The 17,731-nt window shown below is 50.4% G+C and overlaps 1 protein-coding gene across 1 annotated transcript in view; it reads right to left on the reverse strand.

Moving 5' to 3' along the window:
• Positions 1-17,731, reverse strand: part of ZRANB1 (zinc finger RANBP2-type containing 1) — a 44,410-nt gene that overhangs the window by 13,435 nt on the left and 13,244 nt on the right. The window contains exon 2 of the mRNA XM_084904471.1: positions 12,963-13,813. Within this exon, the coding sequence (XP_084760597.1) occupies positions 12,963-13,776 (814 nt within the window). The 5' untranslated portion in view covers positions 13,777-13,813. The remainder of the gene's footprint in view (positions 1-12,962; positions 13,814-17,731) is intronic.

Genomic DNA, 17,731 nt, shown 5'->3' on the forward strand with positions numbered 1-17,731 from the left:
TCCAGACTGGAGGAACGCCACGAGGAGCAGGAGCCCCTGCCTGACACCGGCCAGCCGGGCGCCAGCAAGGAGCCGGGCGACGGGGCCCCCAGTGGGGGGGGTGCCCCTGAGCCTTCGACTGCTGAGCGCTGGCAACGGAGCCAAGGACGGGGGCTGCTTCCTGGGCGGCGCCGACCCCGGCAACAGGCTGGAGCAGCTCGGGAGCCCACGGAGAACAAAGGGGTGCCACAGGCCAACCTGCTGAGCTCCCAGGACAAGGAGGAAGAAACCAAAGAAGTTCTCAATGTGAAGAAATCAAGTGAGAGCAAATGATAGTAAAATTACTTAAGAAAGAATACAAAGAAGATCTTGAAAAATCAAAGACTAAGTCAGAACTCAACGCACCAGCCAACATTGCAACATAAATGCGTTTTGGTTTTTTTTTTAAAAAAGAAAAAAAAAAGGAGAAAAAAGGGACAGAATGTTGGAACAGCGGCGACCAGGCCTAGAGTGGCCAGGCACAAGGCAGTGGCAGCTGGGCCCGGAGCAGCAGTGGCCAGGCCCCAGAGCAGCAGCAGCCAGAACAAGAGCATCAACGGCCAGCACTGGAGCAGCCAGACCTGGGGCAGTGGCAGCCAGGCCTGAGGCAGAGGCGGCCAAGCCCAGGGTGGCCAGTCCAGGAACACCCAGACACGGAGTGGCTGGGCCCGGAGAAGCCCGGTCCAGAGCAGCCGGGTTGGGAGCAGCCAGGCCCAGAACAGCAGTAGCCAAGCACGGAGCATCCAGGCTGGGAGCGGCCAGGCTTGGAGCAGCCGGGTCGGGTGCGGCCAGGCCCGGAGCAGCGGCGGCCAGGCTGGGAGCGGCCAGGCCCGGAGCAGCTGGGTCTGGTGTGGCCAGGCCTGGAGCAGCGGCTGCCAGGCTAGGAGCGGCCAGGCCCGGAGCAGCAGCTGCCAGGCTGGGAGCGGCCAGGTCCGGAGCAGCCGGGTCTGGTGCGGCCAGGCCCGGAGCAGCGGCTGCCAGGCTGGGAGCGGCCAGGCCCGGAGCAGCCGGGTCTGGTGCGGCCAGGCCCGGAGCAGCGACTGCCAGGCTGGGAGCGACCAGGCCCGGAGCAGCCGGGTCTGGTGCGGCCAGGCCCGGAGCAGCAGCTGCCAGGCTGGGAGCGGCCAGGCCCGGAGCAGCCGGGTCTGGTGCGGCCAGGCCAGGAGCAGCGGCTGCCAGGCTGGGAGCGGCCAGGTCCGGAGCAGCAGCTGCCAGGCTGGGAGCGGCCAGGCCCGGAGCAGCCGGGTCAGGTGCGGCCAGGCCCGGAGCAGCAGCTGCCAGGCTGGGAGCGGCCAGGCCCGGAGCAGCCGGGTCTGGTGCGGCCAGGCCAGGAGCAGCGGCTGCCAGGCTGGGAGCGGCCAGGTCCGGAGCAGCAGCTGCCAGGCTGGGAGCGGCCAGGCCCGGAGCAGCCGGGTCTGGTGCGGCCAGGCCAGGAGCAGCGGCTGCCAGGCTGGGAGCGGCCAGGTCCGGAGCAGCAGCTGCCAGGCTGGGAGCGGCCAGGCCCGGAGCAGCCGGGTCAGGTGCGGCCAGGCCCGGAGCAGCAGCTGCCAGGCTGGGAGCGGCCAGGCCCGGAGCAGCCGGGTCTGGTGCGGCCAGGCCAGGAGCAGCGGCTGCCAGGCTGGGAGCGGCCAGGTCCGGAGCAGCAGCTGCCAGGCTGGGAGCGGCCAGGCCCGGAGCAGCCGGGTCTGGTGCGGCCAGGCCAGGAGCAGCGGCTGCCAGGCTGGGAGCGGCCAGGCCCGGAGCAGCCGGGTCTGGTGCGGCCAGGCCAGGAGCAGCGGCTGCCAGGCTGGGAGCGGCCAGGCCCGGAGCAGCCGGGTCTGGTGCGGCCAGGCCAGGAGCAGTGGCTGCCAGGCTGGGAGCGGCCAGGCCCGGAGCAGCGGCTGCCAGGCTGGGAGCGGCCAGGCCCGGAGCAGCCGGGTCTGGTGCGGCCAGGCCCGGAGCAGTGGCTGCCAGGCTGGGAGTGGCCAGGCCTGGAGAAGCGGCTGCCAGGCTGGGAGCGGCCAGGCCCGGAGCAGCGGCTGACAGGCTGGGAGCGGCCAGGCCCGGAGCGGCCGGGACCGGAGCAACCGGTCCCAGAGCAGCCGGGTCGGGTGCGGCCAGGCCTGTAGCAGCAACAGCCAAGTCCAGAGCAACTAGGTCGGGAGCGGCAGTGGCCAGACCCGGAGCAGCTGGTTGTGGAACGAACCAGAGCAACAGAGGCCAGGCCCGGAGCAGCCAGGCCCGAAACAGCTTGCTCCTCGCCTGTACCTGCCCACGGCTGCCTCTCAGACATGGCTGGAAACTTTTGCGGGAACTTGAGGGTCTGCTGAATCAAGTGATGAAGGCTTAGATCTGGATGTGTTGAGTTAGTATAGCGCTGGGGTGTTGATCTGTGAGTGCCTTGGGTGGGGCTTGGATGAGGCTGGTTGACCTATTTGAAAATGTCTTTTGTGTGAAGTGTATCATTGGGCATGTGGAGGTATTATTGATATGAGAAAATGCTAAGTAACAGATTTACTATCTGAAAAGGGATTTACTATCGGGGAAAGGGAGGGAGGAAGAGACTGAACATAAACTGTGCACCTATGGATGAGGACAATGGGGGATGGGGAGGGGGCAGAGGGTGGGGTGGGAACCTGGTGGAGGGAGGAAGAAATGAGGAACCTTTGTAATAATATGAACAATAAAGATTGATTTAAAAAAAAAAAATAAATAAATAAATAAATAAATAAAGAAAGAAACAATAAAAAAAAAAAAAAAAAAAAAAAAAAAAAATGACCAAGCAGCCAAAGCCGGTTTGGCTCAGTGGTAGAGCATTGGTCTGCGGACTGAAGGGTCCCAGGTTCGATTCTGGTCAAAGGCATGTACGTTGGTTGCGGGCACATCCCCGGTAGGGGGTATGCAAGAGGCAGCTGGTCGATGTTTCTCTCTCATCAACGTTTGTAGCTCTCTATCTCTCTCCCTTCCTCTCTATAAAAAAATCAATAAAATATATTTAAAAAATAAAATAAATAAATAAAAATGACCAAGCTTTAAAATGGGAACTCAATCCCCACACCACTCAATGCCTGTGACTCGCAGAGCGCTGCGCTGGCCACGTGAGAAACACCCAGACGGTAACAAGGACTCCGAGACTCAGCTCAGGGCTTTCCCACCACATCGAGGAGCTGGAAAAGGCTGCACTGAAGTTTCAAACTCGGGGCCAAAACCCGTTCTGGAAATCACGGCCTGTCCCCAGGAGAATCCCCCTTCCAGCCGCACGGAGTCCCCGGTGAGGAGCCGTGGAGTCAGACGGGAACGCCTTCCCAGAGGCATTTGTGTTCGCAGCCGCGGAGACGAGCGTTCCTCCATGTAAAGGCCACGGACAGCCGGAACCCACCCCAGACAGACGGGGCTTCAGACCACCCGTGCGTGTGTATCTGCGGGACATACGTGCTCCCGCGCTTCTGCGGGCAGACCCAGGGCCCGAAAGCCCAGCCCGGGCCTGCGGAGACAGGCGGAGGCGCACAGACCGCTGTGTGCACCACACACACGCAGCTCCTCTGTCTGAACAGACGGGCACTACAGCTCACCAGCGATCTTGCTTCTGTCTGGGGGAGGGGGTTCCCCAAACCACAGTGTCATCCTTTACAACGTCACTGTCTGCCTCCAAATACAGGGTTCAAACTGTCCACAGAACTTCCATGTGAGCTGTGTGTCCCCGGAGCGGACAGACAGACAGCTCCACCGGCCGCCCCGCTCTGACGGCCGCGGGGCGTCCGGCAGAGGGGGAGCGCGCAGACACTGCTCCCCATCCCTCAGCAGAAACTCTCCAACGCCTCAGAACATGAGAAACACAGCTAAGTATAGGCACAAGGTAATATTCAAAGAAAAGCAATTTATTATCCCATGTTTGGGGAATATATCATTTTTTTCATGAACTATAATTAAAAGCTCATTAGTTACTGGTGAGTTTTCAGCTACAAAGATGAGTAAATTCATTACAAATAAAATTTCACAAGAGAATCACTGAACTGTCCTCATTTCTGGTATATTCTAGTCCACACTGTCAAGTTCAGACAGTTTCTTGAAAGTGGCGTCCCTGCTCACATGGAGTCAAAGGGCTGGGCCCACCCTCGGATAACTTAAAGTCACAGCTACCACATGTTCTCTCCTGAGGGGTGAACAGTCCGTGCACAGTAACCTAGGAAAGCCTGGAGCTCCTCACAAACAGCACACCTGCCCCTTCTTCGCTTCAGGGAACAAAGGGAGTAGGAAGGTGGAAGAGGTGGCAGGCAGCGAAAGAGCAAATAGTTGTCAGGGTCGCTCTGGCCGGAGCCCAGAGGCTCTGCTCGGACAGCTCACCTGCCTCCAGAGCTGAGCGCCCGCCTCGCCCAAGCGCTTCCCCACCCCCGCCCTTCCCGGGGGGCTCAGAGGCTCAGAGGCCGGCAAAGGACAGCTGAGCCGCTCCTAGAAGATCCACTTGTAAGGCTCTAATTCAAAACTGACGGAACGCACACCGGACTGGCTGCGCAGGGAGCAGGTACAGATGAAGAAAGGGGTTAGTAGACTTTAAAAACATGAAGACCAGAGAGTAAATGAAAGATTTATATGGTATAGGTTATCTATAGTCCTAAAAGCGGAGTATGTAATTAGAAGGACGTCCTTCCGGACGAACTAGCCGGGCTGTGGGGGAGCCCGGTCCGGGTGCCGGAGGGAGCCGGCAGGCCTGCTCCTGCGCGGACTCCACGCTCTGGGCCTCCAGGAAACTATAAACTTGTAAAGAGAGCACACAGCATATTCCTGTTTGTAAGCGGGGCCAGACTTTCATAAACGGGCTGGGCAAAAGGAGACTGACACTGTGAGTATGCAGAGCCGTTATCCCTGCATTGGGGCTTATTCGTTGCTGTATTTTTATCACGAGCAGCTGTGCACCTGCTTCGGCTCCCTGTGTTTGGAGCCACAGGCGTAGCTGGCAGGGACCTCACAGCTACTATGGAACTCCTGGTCGGGAGCTGGAGCTGGCTTGTAGACGTTGGAAAGCAGACTTATTTTTCCCCATGTATGGCACAGTTTTCAAAGTTCTGCCTTATTTTCTTTTATGACAAAATCATCATGGTAACTAACTTTGAAAAGAATGCCAAATGGTTTAAAAAAAAGCCAGGACTTACCTGAGCCCACCGGGCCAGCCCACCACTACCCTGGAGTTCTATGGTAGCTGTGAGAGCACAGCTGCTTATGCTGGGGGTCAGGGTGCACTGGAGTCAGCTTGCACTCTGCCAGGAGCCCTTGAAGAGAAAAGTGCGTTTTCAGTGGGGGTGTTCAGGACGCCCTGCCCGTGGGCAGCAGAAAGCTATGGCTGCGGCTGCCAGTGTCGGGCACCTCTTTCTCTGGCAGGTTCACTCCCATGGCTGGCTTGCATATTAACAGGAAACTAGACCACCCTGAACGCCTCTCCTTCATGCTCCTACCTACTTAGCTGTCATCCAAGCAGGAACTTGGCTTAGTCACAGCAATCTCCCCCCCACCCCCACCCGTTTGGGTTTTTGTTAATCCTCATCCGAGAATATTTTTCTATTGGTTTTTATAGAGCAGGGGTCCTCAAACTTTTTAAAGTGGGGGCCAGATCACGGCCCCTCAGAGAGCTGGAGGGCCGGACTATATGAACTACTAATTCCTACTGTAACACCTCGGCTGCGCTCACTGCCCAAAAGACCTGGCGGGCCGGATCAGACTCCTCTGCGGGCCGCATGTGGCCCGCGGGCCGCAGTTTGAAGACCCCTGTTATAGAGAGTGGTAGGGAGAGGGGGAGACAGAGGGAGAGACATCAATGTGAGAGAAACGCACGGATTGGTTGCCTTCTGCACGCACCCGACCAGGCCCAGGAGCCAGCCTACAACCAAGGTCCCCGCCCTTGACCAGAGCATGACTCAGGGCGTGTCAGTCCACAGGCCAATGCCCTCTCCAACCAGCCAAATGGCTTGCACACGGGCTGCTCTGTGAAAGAAGGGCAGTGTTTTTAAGGGCACCTGCAGGCAGGTGCAAGCTCCACGGCAATCCCCAAAGTAGTTTGGCAGACAAAACAAACCGCCTTTCCATGTATTTGTCATACACTGACCAATGGCAACACATTCAATCCACCACTTCTATTCCCAGAACAGTGCTATAAACCATAACCCTTCCAAAGGCCAAGAGATGGACATCACAATTGGAAATAAGTCCTTAATTTAGACTAACCTATACTGTATCAAGATGAGCGTCCAGGTGAGACCGGTTTGGCTCAGTGGATAGAGCGTCGGCCTGTGGACTGAAAGGTCCCAGGTTCGATTCCGGTCAAGGGCATGTACCTTGGTTGCGGGCACATCCCCGGTGGGGGGCATGCAAGAGGCAGCTGATCGATGATTCTCTCTCATCGATGTTTCTAACTCTCTATCCCTCTCTCTTCCTCTCGGTGAAAAATCAATAAAATATATTTAATAAAAAAAAAAAAAAAAGATGAGCGTCCACTCAACTCACTCCATAAACTCACCCATTCTGACAGCAGCCTCTCCAGAAATATGAGGCAATGACAGGAAGTCAGAGGTGCTGACTGGCTTTTACACGCTCTATCAGTAATCATGACAACCATGCCGGGCACAGTTTCTCCTGTGGAGCCTTCCTCCTCCTCACCTCCTCAGAGTAGAACCACCAGCTGCTGTGGGAACACACGCCCGGACCCCGGAAACAGGCCTGCGTGCGGGGCTCCCTGGGAACCAGAGGCAAGCGGGCGCGGGAGCGGGCGCAGCGCTGGGCGCAGCGGAGGCCTCACAGGACCCGCCACAAAGCCCTGCGGACGGTGACCAAGATGTGGCCACGCTGTCATGGGGTAGGAAGATGATGTGCGCTCAGACTGCACAGTTCACTAAAACAGCGCCATGGGAGTCACTGGGAGATCCTGTGGCTCTTAAAGCCCTAGCGCTCTGGTCACAAAACTGTCAGAGAACCTCAGTCACCACTGAAACCAAACCAAAGCTCTCTGGCTTCAAGCAAAAGTTCCTCCTGCCGCCCTAGCTGGTTTGCTCAATGGATAGAGCGTCAGCTGCAAACCTAAGGGTCCCGGGTTTGACTCCATCCAGGGCACATCCCTGGTGGAGGGGGCGGGGAAAGGGGTATGCAGGAGGCAGCCGGTCAGTGGTTCTCTCTCATCATTATGTTTCTATCTCTCTCCCTCTCCCTTGCTCTCTGAAATCAATAAAAATACATTTTTAAAAAATCTTCTCCTGCTATGCTGCCAAGTTATCCTGGCTGAATTCGAAACCAAATTTTAGATTTTTGGAAAAATGCTCCTTTAGGTAGGCCCGGAGAAACAGAGCGCCTCGCCCACCCCGGGTTCAGGAGAAGCTCACGGGAAAGAGCACAGTGCGGAGCAGTCACATGGTCAGTCTGGCCAGAGGCATGTGGTGTCCATGCACAGACGTGTCCCTCTTCCCAGGGGTGACATTCTCAGAAAAAGGCTGACGGGGAGAGGTGGCCTCTGCACAGCAGGGCTGACGGTGGGGAAAACACCTGCTTCTCTTTATAACTCTTTATCTACACACCGCTCCATTTTTAGCCTGCGCACAGTTCAGTAAATGTCTAAGATTAGAGTCCTCTGGAGCCTAAGTATCTTTCTACATTAATGTTTAAATGACATGTCCAGATTCCACATTCAGAGTGTTCGTGTGAAGCGTTGCCTTTGAAAACGACGCCTTCACCAAATAATGATGCGTGTTCGAGGGTCATGTCCCCTAGCAGCCTCCGCGTCACACTCCTCCCCAGCGCCCGAGCCCCTGCCGCTGGCGGCCAGTGCAGCCGTCACTCCTGCCCGGGAGGAGGAAGGCGGCGGAGCACGGTGCTCCGGTTCAGCCACCGCGTCCACCTGCCTGACACGCCCTCCTGACAGCCCCTGTCTCCGGAGCCTCCCGCACCTCCGACCCCAGGCTGAGCCGGCCCGGGAAGGAAAATGCGTGTGGACGCCCAGACGGGAATGTTTATGTTGCTGAGAATGATCACAATTCACTTAAAAACCAGGACAAAGCATGCGATTTTATAGCCAGACTTCCAACACCACAGGAGGAAACCCTTAGAGACCAGGAAGTCCTGAGCGAGCACTCCGTCCCTGTGCTGAGGTACTTCTGTTGCCTGTACCATCAGCGCCTTGGATAGGAGGGGATGGGGTGATAAGACCTGAGGTTTGGTTTTGTTTGTAATCCTCACCCACGCTTATGTTTTAACTGATTTTCAAGAAAGGGACGAGGGAAACTCTGATGTAACAGAGAAACAGCAACAGGCTGCTTCCCAAAACCTGGGTACAGGGCCTGACTGGGAATCAAACCCACAACCTTCCTGGGGTACAGGACAATGATCACCCAACGGAGCCACATGGCCAGGACAACACTGGTTTTCCCAGCGGCACACACAGCCCAGGTAGAGGGCACACAGCGAGCAGGACGTACCAGGCCCTGGGCACGCTGGCTCTGTTCTCCTTTTATGGATGCAGCCAAAGATCTATCTGCTGCAGTCTGTGTGTACTTTGGATTCCACTAAAAGCTTTTTATAGAATATTTAACTCAAACCATTTTTGTGTTTTAAAATGTTACTTAAAAATCTAATCATTCTAAATGTCGAGGACTCAGGACCCTTCCCCGGCTCTGCCTCACTCGGTAAGAGAAGCCGTGCTGAGGGGGAAGGGCACCAAACGGAGGGTCTCCCGGAGAACACTCAGTCCCATCCCCAATCACAGCACGGCCCCTGAGCCCGCGAGTGAATCCAGCCCCTAAAACACACCGCGACTTAGCCCTCTGGCACTGGAAACAACGGGGAGACACTCCGAAAGTATGTGGCTGTCTAACCACTGTGCTGTACACTTGAAACCAGTACAAAATAATACTGAATGTAAACTGTAATTGAGAAATAAAATGTGTATGGCCGGTGTGGCATCAGCCTGCAGACTGAGGGGTCCCAGGTTCAATTCCGGACAAGGGCATGTATCCTGGTTGCGGGCACATCCCCAGTACGGGGTGTACAAGATGTAGCTGATCGATGTTTCTCTCTCATCGATGTTTCTAACTCTCTATCCCTCTCTCTTCCTCTCTGTAAAAAATCAATAATATATATATATTTTTTGAAACAAAATGTAAAGTCCTTTTCAGAAAACTAAAAAATAACCATAACTTAAATCTATCAGAACAATGAACAATTTCATTAGCTTCCTCTCTAAAGTCCCAAAAAGATTATCTTCAAAAATTAAATATTAGAACACCGATCTGCTACTGAGGTTGCAACTCAGAAGTGGTAATTAGCACAAAGCAATTCCATAGGTAGAAAAAAATCTAAAGATAGAAAGTTGATTGTGCAAACAGCTGTGGTATACCAACATGAAAATAGGCAAACACAAGCAAAGAAAACGGACCAAGCACTACAGAAATGCTACACTAAAACCCGTTTCACATACTGTGGCCGAACCACGGAGTGCTGGGAAATAGCGGTAGGTGACAGGCTCCCTGGGAACCGCCATCAGCTTCATACAGGCACGTTCACCTGGTCGACCTGGTGTCAAATGTGATTCCAAAGTTCAAGCAACAGTACTCCCTCCCGCCGTCCGGGAGGAGCCTCGCTGAGAGCGGCGGGGGCTCCATTCACCGGAACGAGGCATTCCCATTTCACCGGCTACCGAGCTGGCTTTTGTTTTCCAATTTCTTATTACTTAGTGTAAGTTTTATAATAAGTATACATTTTAGACTTAGTGTACATACTTTGGAGATTTCCTTTTTATAATAGTACATGTGCTGCCGAAGTGAGTGCTGAAACGATTCTTTTACATGCATATGTATCAGCAAGCCATCCTACAACATACCTAACGAAAGCTGAAGAAATGAGGCCAGCAGAAAAATAAAGATCAAATTTCAGTAAATGTGAACTTCTGTTAATTAACCCACAAAATATAACACGGAATAATGTGTTTAGCGTATTATAGAGAACTGGACGTGAATGCTTAATAAAAGAGGACGATAATACAACAGATCGGCACCATATAGTGCAGTGAACAGTCAGAAAAGACAGAATCCACATTACCAAAACCAAGTATAATCAATCTGTGGCCCACGCACCTAGAAACTCTGGAGTGGGTGGGAGCAAGAACTTAATGACAAAAAACTGATTTGTCAATACAGGACCAGATCCACTACCGGTCATGCTGGTATAGTTTTTATTCCACCTTTAAAATGAGCTCACAGCGCTCAGAATTTGAAGAGGGACAAGGATGTTTCTTCAAAAGAAGAATGGCATGGCTCAGTGGTTGAGCCTCTACCTACGAGCCAGGAAGTCAAGGTTCGATTCCCGTCAGGGCACAGGCCTGGGTTGTGGGCTCCATCCCCAGTGTGGGGCAAGCAGGAGACAGCTCATCAGTGGTTCTCTCTCCCTCTCTCCCTCCCTCCCTTCCTTTCTGAAATCAATAAAAATGTTTTTTAAAAAGGAAAAAGGAAAAGTATATGTAAAGAAATAAAAGGTAGCAGCAAGAAGACAGAGTCGTCGTAAGACAAGAAATAATAGCCATAAAGACAAGGTAATACTCACTGGTCTAACTTGTGTTTCAAGGAGAGAAACTGCTTCAAAGCAGGGGTTCCCGGGCTGAGACCCACTCCCCTGAAGAAACAATGAACCCGGTGCCTAAAGAAGCCCACGGCCCCACAGGAGGTGCAGAATCGCTGTGATGTAGTTCACGTCCACCTATAAGCTCGCATGCACTCACCACCACCTGCAGTAACGTGTGCGCAGCACGCTATGCTTGCAAAGGTGATGTTACAAGTGCTCCAAAAGGCACCCAGCTAAGCTAAGACAAGGCTAGCCACGAAAGGCCGTGTCCTGCCCGAGTCCCTTCAGACGGGACAGCCAGGAGAGCCATCCACAGAGAAAGCACGCACTGTGCCACCAGGAAGGCTGTGGAGCAGCTGCGTGCTGGGCCCAGGGCTTCCTTTCGGGGTGAAGGGAGCACTTCAGAACCAGACAAAGGGGGGCGCAGCACCGTGAATGCACTAAATGCCACTGACTCGTGCACTTTCAAAATGGTGAATTTTTCTCTGTGAATTTGACCTCAATTTTAAAAATTAATCATAAATAAAACTCTTGCCCTAGCCGGTTTGGCTCAAGTGGATAAAGCGTTGACCTACGGACTGCAGGGTCCTGGGTTCGATTCCTGTCAAGGGCACAGGCCTGGGTTGTGGGCTTGATCCCCGGTGTGGGGCGTGCAAAGGGCAGCCGATCAATGATTCTCTCTCATCATTGATGTTTCTGTCTCTCTCTCCCTCTCCCTTCCTCTCTGAAATCAATAAAAATATGTAAAAAAAAAAAAAAAAAAAATTTTAACCTTAATTAAAAAACTTTTAAAAATAAATAAATAAAACCCTTTTGTGTTTCCTTATTTAAAAAAAAAGAAAAGGACAACCACTCTCTAAGTGTTACCCAATTCGGGAGGGAAAAGAAAGCCTGGGATGAACTGGGACACAGACAGAAGCTGAGGCTCCCCGGCCCTCACACAGGAGTGCCCGGGCTGAGGCACTGCGCCACGGCGTCTGGGTCGGAGGGCTCACTGCGAGCCGCTCTTTGTGCCAGGGCAAAACTCAAACAAAACACTCAGCTGCTTTGGGCTTTTAAAATCTCCTTTTAGGACTTGCAGCTTTCGTACAGTTATATCTTCTGTATTCTAGGGGCTATATTCAGGGGGATAAATGAAAGAAATTAATACTAGGGAAAATACATATACAGATAAGCCATGTTTATAGCCAAATATCAATGTAAAGCACCCCATCAAAATAATCAAAGTCAAATTCAGGTAGCTAACCTTCTCAAAACAAAACAAAAGAAAAAATGTGGCTCAGGTGTTGAGCCTCTTCCCATATGCCAAAGGGTGCCGATTCCATTCCTAGTCGGGGCACATACCTAGGTTGCAGGTTCAATCCCTGGTCAAGTTGCATACGGGAGGCAACCGATTGACGTTCCTCTCTCACATCAATGTTTCTCTCTCCCTCTCTCTCTCTCTAAATCAATTAACATATCCTCAATGAGGATTAAAAAAATAAAAGAGCCAAAACCGGTTTGGCTCAGTGGTAGAGCGTCGGTCTGCGGACTGAAAGGTCCCAGGTTCGATTCCAGTCAGGGGCATGTACGCTGGTTGCAGGCACATCCCTGGTAGGGGGTATGCAGGAGGCAGCTGGTCGATGTTTCTCTCTGATCGACGTTTCTAGCTCTCTACCTCTCTCCCTTCCTCTCTGTAAAATATCAATCAAAAAATATATTTAAAAAAATAAAATGAAAAAATTAAAAATAAATAAAAGAAAAAGAAAACATGAAAGAGTCAACTGCTTTTGTGAAATTATATAACAAATAATTAACTTATAACATGTCTACCCTTTTAACAGCTCTTAGCCAGTGACTGGACCAATATTCAGAACTTCCTTGGAAAAGCACTAAAACCACAAAATATGCAAATCATGATTGAACCTGTGGAATCAGCTGGCCTTGTGAAATCAAGTTCCACAAAGTTCTAAGTATTTACTGCCTGACAGTCATGTTGAAATGACATCATGTTTTCAAGGTCAGTATTATGTTTGTGTAACTCCTCGGAGTCACACATCTTTGTGATATTTTTAACATCTGACTACAGCTCCATCGTCACAAGGTGCTCGCAGTTACCACCCTGCGCACCGCTGTGCTCCTGATGCAGCCCATTCCAGTGCATCGAGCAGCGTTTCCATCCCAGGTACATTTACTGCGGATGCGCAGAACACTGCTTTACCGTGACAGTTCTGGTCCCTACTGATGGGGACACGTGCACAGTGAAACGGAGGCGGTTTAGGGCCACGTTATAACGAGATCATGAACTAAATGCTAGGTAATGTTGACCCGCTTGTCTCTTTCATGTCACCGTCAATATCTTTTCCCATCCCATTCAATAAAATGCAAAAACTTACCCACACAAGCATTGAGGAACAGCCAATCGGTCTTTTTCATCCTGTTTTTAATTTGCTTTAGTTTTTTAAAGTCCACTTCCAGCTCCTCCTGGCTGCCCACAGCACCAGCCAACTCAATCCTCTGGAAATCCATCTTCACGTCCGAGTCTCGCTTCGTGGTGGGCGGCGACCTCCTCTGGCTGTTACTGCCGCTGCAGCTCCCCCTCCACCGCGCTCTGTCCTGCTCGTTTATTATGGAGGAAGCCTCCTCCGTCTCTGCCAAGGCTATGGCTTCAATGTTATTAGGTCTGGGATGATCGCAAACAACACATTTCTTAGCCTTGGCCCAGTTTTCATACGTGCAAACAGAGCAAGTCCAATGCTGGGTCCTTGTGTTCGGTTTATTTCTGTCGTTGTATTCCTCGCAAGGATCAACAGAAAAAGCCACCGGCCTGGAGCCAGACCCCGAGGACTGAGGAGACTCCGTGGGGCTCCTGGTCCTGCGCTGGGACAAGCACTGGGTGCAGCGGATCGCCCTCGGCCAGTTCAAGTACGTGCACATGTGGCACGACCACTTGTTGGCGTTCTCCACGCTGTACGAAGACTTCACCCTGGGTCTCGCGCTGGAGTCTGGGCAGATCAAAGGGCTGCTGCCCCCTTCGGTGCTGGAAGGATCCCAGTCTCGACCGACGTCACTGGAGCCGCTTTTGAATGGATCCTCCGTGATGATCGTCCCGCTGGGCCTCGGGGCACGACACATAGTGCACTTGATTGCAGACGGCCAGTTCTCATACGTACAATATTCACAAGCCCACTTAATTCCACGTTCTGACATTGTGCACTTCTTGAAGTGAGTTATGTCAAGCAGGAAGCTATAAATAATTAGGACATGGTTATTAAAACAATAACGATGTAATTCCACCTCTGAAAAGATGCCCCCAAAATAAAAGTGTGCTTTCATTTACAAAATACATATTTTTCCAAAGATGCATGTACGATGTCATAGTGAACTATCCAACTTTCTCTTTTCAGTTTCAGGCACTGGAGATAAATTCCCAAAGAGAAACCTTAGATCTCTCAAGATTTAAAGAAATGGTATTTCAGAACGCACGAGAGGCAGGAACTAAGAGGTATGCTGTAGGAGGGAGGGGGCCTAAAACAGGGAAGCCACTAACGCATGTTTCATTTCAGCCAGGAATCACCGTCAAGTTAGAAAAGGAACCAGGAGTTCAAGGACTCAAAGGGAGGGAAAGGAACGGAAACCAACTATCTCAAACACACAGCCATTCTCAAATTTTGAACACAGATTAGCATGCTATCTAGGCATAGCACCATAATGCTTGATTTACTAAAGAATTCAGAAGACCAAAGACAATTCTCTTCTCCTTGCTAAGGGAGAAAAACAGCAGGAAAGTGCTAACTGCACACTGCTCCTAATAAGCACGAGTGAAAAGGAGATATTGAGGAGTCATCCTTAAAGTTTACCAAGTAACACTGAGCTAGAGGAAGAGCTGCTTGAGAGCCTACATATCCTCAAGTCTAGTTCTGTCTGAAACACATAAAATAACAAGTACAGGCCCTCGCCAGTTTGGCTCAATGGATAGAGCGTTGACCTGTGGACTGAAGGGTCCTGGGTCCCAGGTTCAATTCAGGTCAAGGGCACATGTCCGTGTTGCAGGCTAGATCTCCAGTAGGGGGCGTGCAGGAGGCAGCCAATCAATGATTCTCTCCCATCATTTATATTTCTATCTCTCTTCCTTCCTCTCTGAAATCAATAAAAAATTTTAAAAAAGTACAGGTCACCTATACCTGAGACAATGAAATCGACAGAATGCCGCTGAGGTAACTACAAGCATATCACTCCAATATAATTTTGAATACTCATACTCAAAATATTCAGCATTTGAAATATACCAAAAATTAAATTCATATTAAAAACATATCCACACCCTGACCAGTTTGGCTCAGTGGCTAGAGCGTCAGCCTGTGGACTGAAGGGTCCAGGTTTGATTCCAGTCAAGAGCATGTACGTTGGTTGCGGGCACATCCCCTTTAGGGGGTGTGCAGGAAGCAGCTGATCGATGTTTCTCTCTCATCGATGTTTCTAAGTCTCTATCCCTCTCCCTTCCTCTCTGTAAAAAAAAAAAAATCAATAAAATATATTTTTAAAAAGTAATAAAATAAAAAATAAAAACATAACTATTAAAAAGTTTCCTAGGATTCAACACTGGGCCTAAAACTACACTATAATGAAGATTTCATTATTTAATGCTAACTAATTTATGAATGATGCAATTTAAAAGACTAATTTAATCATGACTTTCTTTTTTTCTTTTTTTTAAATATATTTATTGATTTTTTACAGAGAGGAAGAAACATCGACCAGCTGCCTCTTGCACACCCCCTATTGGGGATGTACCCGCAACCAATGTACATGCTCTTGACCGGAATCGAACCTGGGACCTTTCAGTCCGCCGACCGACGCTCTACCACTGAGCCAAAGTGGTTTCGGAATGACTTTCTTTTTAATGGTTTGAATGTAGTCATTGGCGAATAAAGCCAGCCTCTCCATTTTCTTAAATCCCTTCTCAACTAAATTAACATCACCTTCACCTGCTTTTAACCAGAAAAGTGAAAGAATCCTAGAAAGAGTGCGGGGGCTCTTCCGGGCGCTCTTTCTCGGCGTCTCCTGACCCTGGAGGCGCAGCCTTCCCCTGTACCAGGGCCCAGTGCGCTCGCTCGCCCGCCTCCCTCCGTGGGCAGTGGGAACTGGTGAGAGGACAAACTCTCTAAGGAAAGGCTGCCATTTAATAGCTGTGGCTCGGATTCTGACTTCGTCAGTCTGTCTAACTGTGGACAGCTCTAGTCCTGTAAAGGAGGCCAAAGCTCAATTTCACTTGAAGCCTGCTACTGTACCCAAAATATTTTGAAAAGGCTTTATTTTAACCAATTCTCTATTTTAACCCTGCTCATTTCTTTTAATAATGAACTATATTTAGAATTTTAATTTAACACAGCAATAAAAGTAGCTGGTTGGGCTGGTCAAATGAGACAATGGAAAGACATTTTTCTATGAACCCTTAACCGGCTGAGCACTGAATGCACATTCACATAACTTAGTAGCGCTAGTCAATTCCCACCTGGCACGCTGTGCTCACCGATGGGGGAAAGCTGGTATGAACCCAGGAGAAAACGAACACAAAACAGCATTTGCTTCTATTTAGTTTCGAAGGCTTTCTTCAGCAGCGGTATCCCCGGCCTCGCTGGTTTGTATCTGCCTTGCTTACAGCTTTAAATTTAGTTTGCACACACTGATCACACACGACGTGACAAGTGTTTTAAAAGCCAGAGAACTAGAATCATGTAAGTATCCCTACAGTGGACCGTTGAGATTTAATGGCAGTTTTCATATTAATTAGGCAGTTTCTCCCTTTAGTTTCTCAGGGGAAAATAATCACTTGCTCATGCTATTGGGAGTTAAAATGAACAGTAGAAACTTACATGACAAGAACAAATGACAGGGATACTGCAAGTAATCTCAGTATTTCATTTACAATATTCACATTCAAAAGTCCATGCATCCTTTGACTACTCCCTGCTTTGATATGTTTTTAGGTTCAACCGAACAGCTTACCTTAATTATCTTAGCTAATCTTCATAGAATAAATGTGCCAGCATAACATATTTAAATGTCCCTGTCTGACAAAAAAAGTTTGGCATAAAAAACTGAAGAATCAGTGTCCCTATGTGCATGGTTATAGCCCTTCCCTTCCAAAAATCCTATCTCCAGGCCCGATCGGAGAGGCGGGCTGATCAGCAGACCCCGAGCTGGCCCAGAGAGAAACAGAGGCACAGCTGCGGGCGAAGCCCAGAGAGAAAGAGAGGCATCAGCTGATCAGCAGCTGCCACGGAGGCTGTGGATCAGACCCTGCCTCTCTCCGGGCCTGATCTGCAGCCCCCTCAGCAGTCAGTGCTGGGTTGCCACGCACGCACCAGGGGCAGACAGTGTTAGTCGCCATGGCAACCCAGCACTGACTGCAGGACTGACTTCAGGTGGGTCGAGCCTTCAGTCATTTTGGATGTTACAGACCCTGGGTTTTTATATATTAGGATTAGATAATGATAGAAACAATATCCACTCTATGAGAAATTGAAACTTGGGGAAAATACTGCTTTTTGGTAGCAGAAAGCTAAAATTCACTGGAGAGGATTATCTGAGAGAGCCATTTATACCAGGGGTAATCAGTAAATGGAATGTAAGAGAAAAGATAGCAACAGCTCAACTATGTGATTTTGCATTATTGAGATGAAACTAACACTAAGTACATTTTTTTCTTCCAGATGTCAACATCCCTAAAAGGACATAAAATCTTTTTTAACAGCAACCAGCTCTGTAAGTATTGCACACTGAAAAACAACACCATTATTAAATATCTTTTTAAGTTATTAAGATATATTCAGATGCCCAAGTAAATTTAATTTTCAAGTCTGATTTTATATTAACGCAAACTTCCGGTTCTATCCAATTAATCATACTTCAATTAATTGGTACAATTAAGCAACAATAAACTCTGCATAATCTGGACCTTATTTAAGGAAACCAGACACAACTGCCACCCTTAGAACATATATTCTTTGGCTCCAATGGAACTGCAGCAGGTCCCACCCTGTGAAACAAAGGCCAGGAACCCACTTGTGCATCAAACTCTCCGCACGTCTCCAAGCACATCCCCCGTGTCCAGTACAAGTCCCTCACTGCTGTGGGTTCTATCCTTCCTGGGTCAAATAAT

The sequence above is a fragment of the Pipistrellus hanaki genome, assembly GCF_964339955.1.
Source record: "Pipistrellus hanaki genome assembly, chromosome: 14".
Classification (NCBI taxonomy): domain Eukaryota; kingdom Metazoa; phylum Chordata; class Mammalia; order Chiroptera; family Vespertilionidae; genus Pipistrellus; species Pipistrellus hanaki.